The sequence below is a fragment of the Betta splendens genome, chromosome 6, assembly GCF_900634795.4.
Source record: "Betta splendens chromosome 6, fBetSpl5.4, whole genome shotgun sequence".
NCBI lineage: Eukaryota > Metazoa > Chordata > Actinopteri > Anabantiformes > Osphronemidae > Betta > Betta splendens.
Window position 1 is genome coordinate 15,171,939 of NC_040886.2, and position 10,247 is coordinate 15,182,185.

Below are 10,247 nucleotides of genomic sequence, written 5' to 3' on the forward strand. Positions count from 1 at the left end.
AACCAGGCCCACCCATCCACATGGAAGTGATCAGGACTCAGCAGTTACACACCCGAAACAGACAATTATTGGGAAAAAATCTGCTTTTTTTAAAGCAATTTCCAGTTGTCTTTAACACGTTTTATGCATGTTTAAGGTCTGAGTCTTGTTGGATGCAGCATTAGCAGTGGTTGTATTTAAACCTGCATATATCTATATATCTGGTTTATATGGACAGACGGGGGAGAATTATCTAATATATTAGTTTAAGAAAATTAAGAACATGGGCCCAGTTCACTTTGAAATATTAAGAAATGATATATTATATAATTTATTATATAAATTAAGAATTTATTTAAGAACGCATAAGTAAAAAAATTAAAAATTCGTTAAATGTCCACTAGATGGCGCAATACGATAAATCACCTGCAGACGTTTTACTTTCTACTCACGCGCATTGATTATTCCTGTCTAATAAACGCATTTGGACCCGGACCTGCTCCCGCAGACACCCACGGGCTCCGGTCAGACACCGAACCTTTCACACACCACCCCGGTCCTATTTCCGTGTAGTGGGTTGAGACTGCGAGTGGGACCGACCTCCCGTGTTACGTTTGGGGAAGTTGCTTAATATCGGAAACGCCGCTTTTACACAGCTGAGTGAAAATACCAGCGACTGCTGCGAGTTTTAAACCCACTCAGTGACCGACAGACAGACAGACGAGACAGATCGACGCAGTGAGCGACGTGTCATTTCAGCCCAACAATGAGATAAACCCAAATCTAACGTTTTTTTTCCGCACAATGAGTAATTCAGTAACTTCCGCTACTTACATTCGCAACCTGAGTTACAGTTTGCGCCGCCGCCTGTCCGACTTTCTGGACCCTCAGGACCGGTGGAAGGACGTGGCGGGGTCGATACGGAAGCCGAGCGGAGAGCTGAGGTACTCGCAGCAGCACGTGAGGTACGTGACGCTCGCCCTTTACCCGACAATGCCACAAAGTAGCGTCTGCTTCAGCGCGGCGCGTGTGTGCGTCACCAGGAGGTTCGAGGGCCTCGCGGCTCAGGGGAAGAGCCCCACCGCGGAGCTGCTCAACGACTGGGGCACCGCCAACAGCACCGTGGGGGAACTGGTGGACATCCTGAGGAGCCACCTGCTGCTGGCGGCCGCCTGCGTCCTGCTGCCAGGTGGGTGCGTGAAAGCGCAGGCTCAGAGGATCACACACACACACACACACACACACACACACACACACACACACACACACACACACACACACACACACACATCTTCTGTCGCCTCTGGCAGATTTGGTGTCATAATGTGGGTCACGCTGTCCTTTTAAAGGTCAAGTGATCTGTGGGAACTGAGGTGCAAGACTGGAACCACACTCAGTTTAAGGTCAAGCACTGCTGATGTCATCCTTCATGAGCAGCAGCCGCAAAAGTGTGGAACACAAATCCTGAATGCCTCCATTATGAATTGTTTACACGATGCTTACAAGCGTTTTTCATCCAGACTCTGTGAAAGCGGTCACGTCGGTGGAGACGTCGCCTGAACGGACACACGGCTCCTCCTCCACCCGGCCGCTGGAGGAGACGGAGGCGCCCTCTTCCTCCTCCAGCTCCGATCCGCTGCCACCGCTGCCTCTGCAGGACGACGAAGCAGGACACGCAGGTGGTTGCACTGTTCAACCTCAGATCACCTGCAGGTTTACACGAGTCTGAATGTAGAATCCGGTTGTGTTTTCAACTCCTCATCTCCACATGTGTAGTGAAGCAACAGTTTTCCACTGATTTGCATTGAACAGAATAATAGAATAAGAACATCAGAGAACAACATGGGATTTAAACGGTTTTAAACGAAGTGATATGTTTTGCAGAAATAGATAAGACATTGCCAGAATGAAGGTTTCCACTGTTGACCAGCAGGGGGCGTTAATGAGACCTTCTATCATTAGGCTTCTCCAGCTTCTTCTACAATGAGCTGAAGAGCATCACAGGCAACTTTGACGACCGGCCCGCGTCCGCTGGCGGCAGCAGACTGGGAGAGGGCGGCTTCGGCACCGTGTACAGAGGGTTCCTGAATGACAAGGCCGTCGCCGTGAAGAAGCTCAACGCGGTAAGAGTCCTCCCGCCGCTCACATCCTCGACGCGCAGAAAACACTCACGACGCCTGTTCCCACCGTTCAGATGGAGGACATGTCGCCGGACGAGCTGCGGGCTCAGTTCAATCAAGAGATCCAAACTCTGAAGGCGTAAGTGTGTCCCGCTCCCTCTCGCCGACCCCTCGCGTGTTGAAAAGGCACCGCGCTGCTGCACGTTCCTCGTCCCCACAGGCTGAAGCACCAGAACCTCATAGACATGGTCGGCTTCTCCTGCGACGGGGAGCACCCGTGCCTGGTGTACAGCTTCATGGCCAACGGCTCGCTGCTCGACCGACTAGCCTGCATGGTAAAGGCCACACACACACACACACACACACACACACACACACACACACGGTTCAGTCCTGTTCTCTGTGCAGGACGACAGTCGTCCGCTGTGCTGGCGGCGCAGATGCCTCATCGCTGAGGGGACGGCGAGAGGCCTGGAGCATCTGCACCTCAACCACCACGTCCACAGGGATGTTAAAAGGTGATGGCGGCAGCGTTCTTTGAATAATGTCCCCATAAACACTAAACAACAAATATATGAGGAGGCTCCCGGATTTCACATATACATGCTGTAGATAATGTTTCATCATCCCTTTTCCTTCCTTTCAGTGCAAACATCTTGTTAGATGAACATTTCACGGCCAAGATCTCCGACTTTGGGCTGACGAGAGCGTCGGCCAAACACACGTCAACCACCGTGATGACAGAGAGGATTGTGGGTACTCGTGCCTACATGGCTCCCGAGGCGCTCAGGGGGGACATCACACCCAAGTCCGATGTCTTCAGCTTCGGGGTGGTGGGTTTTTGAGCACACACGCGTTAGGGAACGAGAAAGTGCAGCTGCAGTGAAAATACAGACAACTCAGCAGCGTGACGGAAGTACGGTTCCCCCAAAATACTGACACCACCAGGATTTCCATGCGTTTCAGGCTAGAGCACATTTTTTTTCCCGTTTATGAAACTAAAGCTCTAGTTAACATTAACCCCATCCACCTCCATCTACAGGTGTTGTTAGAAATACTGTCTGGGCTCCCACCCGCTGATGAAAACCGCGAGCCACAGTTCTTGGTAAGAGGCTTTGAATGCATCTTGTGACACTTAATTAGTGGGAGCATTTTATCAGCTAGTAGTCATTAAACAGGGACAGGAAAAGGTTTGGACGCAGGTTTTCCTCACAAAACGCTGTCCGTCCTGTACGTATACATTATACATCAGCGCCGTCTGCTGTGATGTTTCCCAATCCTCTCGCTCAGATGGAGGCCAGGTACGATATAGAGGATGAGGACGAGGACCTGACTCTGGAGGCCTTTGTGGACAAGAAGATGACGGACTGGGAGCAGAGCCAGGTGGACAGCGTCTACTCGTTGGCCTGTAACTGCCTCCACGACAGGAAGAACAGGCGGCCCGTCATCCAGCAGGTACGGGAGGGATGCACCTCGAGCAAGACGCAGGACAGATACCGTGTAAGTTATACTCACCAAATCTATAAAGGAGCTTTCACTTCTTAATCTGTCTCAACAGGTCCTGTCTGAGCTCAAAGGAGTGGTCAAAAGCTTCTCTCTGGATTTGCAGACATAGCTGAAGATAAACATCTTGATTTAGAGCACAAACTATTTAGGAAGTATTTGTTGTAACAAGATCTTTGTCTTTTAAATGAGCTATATTTTTGATACATTTCCTAATTTAACAGTAATATAACAGTTTATCATATCAAAATAACTGAGAAATGTAAATATGAATAAAAGCAACAGATGGGAAATGTGATTTAAATATTTTTATTTTTCCTCCTTTAAAAGAAAGATTTGTAAGAAAACAAATAAGACATGACTTTTCTATTATAATGACACTATGAAGATCAAGGAGGTTTCCCCTTCACACATGAGGTGAGTTTAGTAGTTAGCCTAATGTTAATCAGTAGACCAGTGGATGTTTTCCCTTTCCTATCTGCCTCGTGCCGTGCGGCTGCAGTAGCTTCCTCTTCGTGAAATCTGAGATGTATTGATGGAGTATTTCTGGAAGCCCCGGTTCGTTCCACTGTCATTCTCACCGACAACAATCACGAGAACAGACGAGACTGTTTCTTAACCATAGAGCATCACACAGCTACAATATGTACATTTACAGCACTTGCATAGAAAAATAAGTTTATCAGCAGATGATTTTTCTTTCATGTAAACCACAGTTATATCAAAAAAGAATTCAATTTTCCCCCAATATAAAATGCACTGTTAAAAGGAATCAATCGACACGAGTATGTTTGCTTTAGAGCACCTCACTGTGCAAACAGTAGGAGACAAATGTGGAACACATTAGACATGGAAACATTGTTTGACACTGAAGGAATGAATGCAAGTTAGGAATTCAAGCATGTGAACTCAAACTGGGGAGTATCATCATATTGGCTCACGTTCACACAAGTCTTCAGAATTATTGGTCTGGCAACGAAGTAAAAACCTCACGTTTGTCCTGGTTGGCTTCTTTGAATCATCCTTAATTACTCTCTTTTTGTGAATGCACTAACATACATGGATGTGCTTCCATTTGGCAGGCTACAAATGGAAAGTGTGTCATTGCTCAGTTGTCCTTGGCGTGCATAGCTGGGTCTCTGGGTGAACTATGTGGAAATTTAAGGTGGCGTTTGTCATTTTTTTTTAACAAGCGTGTCAACGATGATTTTCCCCGTCGCAGGAATGTGCCGCTGTGGAACCTGCGTGGGGCGGAGGTGGCGGTCGAGTGCTGAGGTCTGTTCAATCCTCCTCCTCGCCTTCGGCGGGGGGTCGGGTGATGCGGCGGCCTCCCCTCTTCCCCGCGGGGCCTTTGGGCTTGGCGAAGGCCTGCTTGTGCGCATGCTGCTTTGGGTGCACCTCCTCGTACAGGAAATCGCTGTTCACCTCGTCCCCGTTGTCGATCTCCAACTGGGGAGCGTGAATAAGACCGCAAACATAATTATATCTAGAGTGAGCGAGTTAACGCGTGCTTGTGATGTAAAAGATGAACAGATCATTACCTTTTTCACAATCTCAATCTGAAGCTTGTTTTCCACCATGTCAGCCAGGGGGTTTTTGCAGCTAGAATAAAGCATCCTCTCTCGGATGCTACACTTATACCCGGGCATAGAATAAATGAAGACTGCAAGAGCAATAAAAACAGCAATGAGAGAAGAAAACATGAGCACCGTACATAAACTATAAGAGCGTGAGAAGCGGTTCACCTATAGATTCTAGGTAGTCTCCTTCATGGGAGTGTTTGTAGAGGAAGAAGTGGTAGCGTGCAGCATCTTTGGGGATTCTCATCGGCAGGTCTTTCACCTCTGTTGGTTCAGTGCTGCACAAGCGGATCAGCTCCTGTTCGGCGTCTACTTTCTGTTGACAAGTGAAATACAATATAAGCCTTCAAGGTGAACGGTGTGAGCTTGTGATCACAAAGTCTCTGCACTGAACTGCAGGCTGGTTAAGCAGATAACTCCTTCATGTCAGGTGTATGAAGCATTTACAGTCAGGAGTAAACCGTGAATATATCCACAGAACAAACCCCACTGCATTCTGGAACAACAAAAGGGAAACGAGACAAGCCTACAACAGTGCCACAATCATTCCTTTGTGCTTGGCATGAATCTAAACCTTGTGACATGAACCCTTTGAATCTGAATGAGAAGAACTGACACAAAGGCTTTTTGGCAAATGAGTAAGTCTTTGTGTCCGTCTGTAAACAGCTCCTGACAAAAGAAAACATCTCTTCCTCCCTAATAAAAGTAAAGGCAGCGGTGACTTCGGATAGCAACCACACTAAGGATTTGCTCTTACAAACTTACCAGTTGAACATAGTTAATTTTCTTGTCTCGTAAACGTTCAAGTGCTGCCATCGCATCTTTGTGCACGGGGAAGGCCACTCCCTGCAGAGTCTGCTGCTTGGTGTCCACACTGATGTCTGTCTGCACCTGAATGCACCACAAAAACAAGATGCACTTAAGCATTCTATTCATCGCATTATACGAAAACAATTAAGGAAATAAAGTCATTCGTTTAGCTGACTAGGCTGCACTGTTTGGCAGGAACTTAATTGACCTTTTAACAATATGAAAGGGTGCTGAGTACATAAAAAAACTGTTATTTATTATTATGTGTTTATGGCATGTGTTCCAACATCTAAAACATCCAAGTCAGTCCCATGAAAGTGTAACCAGGATTACAAATACAATCAATATCCTTTAAGTAATCAAGAAGTAAAAAGGTTTACATATGCAACAAGCAGCTTGAATGCTGGAGCACGACGATTTGACATGAGCTGCTTGTATCGGAAGTGACACGGCACCTCGCTGAAAACTGGAAACGCTGCCGGGATTACATTGATGGATTGGGTCTATTTTTAGAGCCCTGTCCTACCAAAATGAAACGCCGCGCAAACATGATTGAGCCGCTGATGTAGCCACCTTGCATACTAATAGGATTTGGGCTCTTTTATCCATCTGCTTAGTGGAATAAAGGCCGTCTCCGAGGCACAGCAGTGATAAATATTTCAAAGCCTCTTTTTCATCCAGGCAGTACAGATTAATGGTATATTATCCTTCTTCAACAGCTGCTCAAGTAGGACAAACACAGGCCTCACTTCCTATTTGCTCCACGGATGTTAATTTACCATACTTCAGAGAGGGATTGCGCTACCCAGAGCACTTCCTTATATGGTAGAAAATGATGGTTCTTGTTTTTGTGGCAGCCTGAGACCTGGTGATTCCTTAAAGAACAGTTAGCCCAATATAAAAGCTAAACGTTGTTTCCTAATCCTCTGAATAGGTCACTGGCAAACATTGCTTCTTCATTTTTATGCTTATTGGAGTGCATCTGGCTGTAGCAGTGGAACACTACACTGCTGGCGTCATTAGCAACATGCAGGGGATATTATATTACAGAATCTCTTTATCTCATTGCTGCAACCAGACAAAAGCAGTGATACAGCTCACCTGCGCTCCAGAATCACAGTCAAGCACTCACACGCTACAGAGGATTCTCATTTGCATGTAATTCACTCATCATTCATAAAATGCTCCATAACCGCTCCGTGGCTCAGGCTGCAGATGACCGTAAACAACGCTTTCTGTGGAGCTACTGCTGTGAACTGTGCAGCCTTGATAGATCTGTCTCTGCCAACATCCTGCCCCTCTAATGCATCAGCATATTTGCACCGTGTTGATTTTGCCGGGCAAGCACATAAACACTCAAGGCTGCTGACCTTGTGCTTGGAAGACTGCACCACTCGCCTTCATTGATACACCAGTGTGTTTCCAGGAGATGTGATGAGGAGAACCACTGTGAGCTAAGGTAGCCCTCACTACAGCACTTATGTGTAATAATGACAGTGTCATCACAGAACAAACCTAATCTCTACATCTAAAGCCACATTACCGGGAAACAGGTAGAAATGTCCAAACAATAAAGACATTAAATCGCCGCCATTTGTTGGTGTAGCTTTGCGTGAGGCCATTATTTTACCTCGTTTAGTTTAATCTGCCTCAGTTCTTCTTCTGCAGCCGTGAGGGGCAGAGGAGCAGCCTGTGAGGTCAGGTATTTCCTGTATCCACTGAGGTTCAGATCATCCTGATGGCAAAACACCAGCACAGTCAAACATCAGCAACATAGCACAGCTCCCTGCGCCCTTACAGCTGTAGCTGTTGTATGACCAACCTTTGTGGTGCCAAAGATCTCATCCTTAATGTGTCCACCTCCAAACTCTTTCTTCAGTGTGGCTCTGGTAGCAGCATATAACATTTTATTTCGCACCTGAAAAGAATGAGGAAAAGGTTGATTGGTTTATTTAAACACCACTAGTCATCAAAATTAAATCTAAATATATATCCAATATATCCAATAAAAGAATGAACAACAGGAAATTCACACTAGGATGCACTGGCTGAGAAACGATATCGCAAATTCCAGGCAAGCCTCAACCTGAAGCACAGTCTTTTGAGTTACAAGGAAGCAATGCTGAGCACAACTCTATCCTTCAGAGAGTGAACTGGAGCTGGCTTCCACCATACAGTTAGAAGGCTACAAATATCCTGCATGGCACTTTATGCTGGCACTGGTCTCTCCTTGTCACATTCCTCTTTCTGCTGCTACATAAGCAACATTTGCACGTCTATTTGTCATGAATATTTTAATCACATTGACTGTATTGTGTAAAGAGTTCAGTTTCAGCAGAACCAGAGTGTAGGTAACACCACGTCACACTTGCTTGGTACCACTGAAACTGATTACCTTAAGTAGATGCAGTTTTATTTAGCATGTATGTGTTACTGATATAACTATGATCAAAACTGAAACTAACACAGTGTGACTGGTCAAAGTCTAAAACTGTGCTAAGACCTAAACCAACAAACCTGTCAGGAAAGAATTTATGCTAAAAGAAAAGAATTTACAGACCTGCTGTGTTCTAGAAATCTTAAAAATGTAGGTCAGGGAGTTTTAGGTTGACTGTCATAACTACTATAATTTTGCAAGATTTAGATTTTAAGAAGCTTGGTAAGAAATAATGCCCCGTTTGTCAGTCAGTGTCTACATTTAACAATTTTCCTACAAGCATGAAAAGCTCTGTTGCCTTGATGTGGTAAGCCCCACCCATCTGATACGCAAAAGGAGTAAAAGAAAAAAGCCACAAAGTATGGAAAGCTATTCATTAAAGCCAGGGAGGCCTCAGTCTCTTACTGCTGCGTGGTCTGGAGACCAGGCAAGAAAAATCCACTCGTAGCCCTGGTTGTTAGAGGAGTCCAGCCGATACAGAATATAAGAGGGCATGTCATCCTCCAGAAGCGGCAGCACTAAAGAATCATACTCCTGGTCCCACTTCTTGGATGCTTTCCTGCTGGCACCCAAGGTCAGCTGCTCTGGAAAGCAGATGTGTGCAGCAAAAATGTCAGCTATGCATGTGTTTGTTAGTCATTATTAAAGTGCCAATTGTGATGATTAAGTACAAATTTAATTTCATTTGGCACGAGAAGCAAGTAATCGCTGGGTCACTGCTTACCGTCCTTAATGACGACCTTTAAGACTCGATACTGGTCTCCAGTTTTGGCGCTAGCAAACATGTCCTTCACATCATTCCCCGCTGCGGAAAGACAGAGAAAGCATGTGTTTGCTTCAAGCAGACAACTAAACTGAACAGGCTGGTTTCCAGCTAGAAACCTCATGAAAACTAAGTAACCAAATATTAGGCAAGAGTGGGTAAAAACAAAATATTTACCAACAATAACAATTATTAAACTATCTAATTATGCATTTACTACTAGATAGGCCTATTTGCTTTTAAGGACAAAGTGCAGGTAAGTCCAGAGCTACACCCACATACTTATGAGAACACCGGCCGGTTTACCAGGCCAGCAGTTCAGATGAAGGCGTCGCCCATCCATTCAGGCTAAACCCCACCTTACAGGATATAAGCCCCGTGTACAGAGACATGTATATAAAACCCACTCATTAAGATCGTTTGCTACCACGGTGAGTGAAAAAGACGCACTCTGAGCGAGCCGTGAGCGGGTTACAGGCGCAGAGATTATGTGTCAGAGTCCCAGAAGTGGCCAAACAGGGCACCGCTGCTCACACTCATCACGGCAGCGCTCAGCTAGCTAGGAGTGGCTAACCAACTTGACGCTAGCTTCCCGTTGCACTGGATTGTTGCGGGCATTTAAAAGCTCGTCCGTGGTTCGCGCTCTCGCTCAGTGAAAGACACAAACACAGACACACGAGAAGCAAAACAACGCATCTACCTTGAATGCCCGTTTGATGTGACATGGTGTCTTTCGTCGGACAAAAGGCTGATGCAGCTGCTCAGGCGAAATCAGGGCAGAGAAGCAGGAAGTGGACGACACCGACAAGACCCGCCCCGAGTGTGTCGTCATCAATGTCAAGCTCACGTGACGTTTTTTTTTAATTTCAGTCTTTTTAAATATATTTGTTTCGTATTTTTATATACAGAGACTAGTTTAATGCGATAAGCAAGACCCAGATCAACCCTTTCGTTGTTTTCGACTTAAGTTAAAATTGACTGCTACTCATTTTGTAGATTTTGTATGATCACCAAACGTTTAAGACATCATGAGACTGTTTTCTACATTGGTTGAG

At 45.7% G+C, this 10,247-nt stretch overlaps 2 protein-coding genes across 2 annotated transcripts; one reads left to right on the forward strand and one right to left on the reverse strand.

Moving 5' to 3' along the window:
* Positions 1-507: 507 nt before the first annotated feature.
* irak4 (interleukin-1 receptor-associated kinase 4) lies at positions 508-3,900 on the forward strand. Its single transcript, XM_029154322.3, has 11 exons — positions 508-944; positions 1,023-1,168; positions 1,500-1,658; positions 1,942-2,102; positions 2,174-2,238; positions 2,320-2,434; positions 2,508-2,617; positions 2,746-2,932; positions 3,142-3,204; positions 3,390-3,554; positions 3,658-3,900. The coding sequence occupies exons 1-11, from the start codon at positions 784-786 to the stop codon at positions 3,712-3,714; spliced, it is 1,389 nt and encodes a 462-aa protein (XP_029010155.1). The 5' UTR covers positions 508-783; the 3' UTR covers positions 3,715-3,900.
* Positions 3,896-10,051, reverse strand: twf1a (twinfilin actin-binding protein 1a). The gene is made up of 9 exons (XM_029154323.3): positions 9,893-10,051; positions 9,154-9,234; positions 8,835-9,013; positions 7,815-7,910; positions 7,623-7,727; positions 5,948-6,073; positions 5,348-5,498; positions 5,144-5,265; positions 3,896-5,051 (listed from the first exon to the last, which is right to left on the reverse strand). Exons 1-9 carry the CDS (start codon positions 9,915-9,917, stop codon positions 4,884-4,886), a joined length of 1,053 nt encoding a protein of 350 aa, XP_029010156.1. The 5' UTR covers positions 9,918-10,051; the 3' UTR covers positions 3,896-4,883.
* Positions 10,052-10,247: the final 196 nt, after the last annotated feature.

Bases quoted from the DNA above. Each gene is read 5' to 3' on its own strand.
- irak4 (XM_029154322.3), top strand. From the start codon at position 784: ATGAGTAATTCAGTAACTTCCGCTACTTACATTCGCAACCTGAGTTAC. The intron at 1,169-1,499 runs GTGGGTGCGTGA...TTTTTCATCCAG, and splicing joins CGCCTGCGTCCTGCTGCCAG to ACTCTGTGAAAGCGGTCACG. The intron at 1,659-1,941 runs GTGGTTGCACTG...TTCTATCATTAG, and splicing joins CGACGAAGCAGGACACGCAG to GCTTCTCCAGCTTCTTCTAC.
- twf1a (XM_029154323.3), bottom strand. From the start codon at position 9,917: ATGTCACATCAAACGGGCATTCAAG. The intron at 9,235-9,892 runs GTAGATGCGTTG...GTCTTTCCGCAG, and splicing joins ACATCAAACGGGCATTCAAG to CGGGGAATGATGTGAAGGAC. The intron at 7,911-8,834 runs GTAAGAGACTGA...CATTCTTTTCAG, and splicing joins GGTCTCCAGACCACGCAGCA to GTGCGAAATAAAATGTTATA.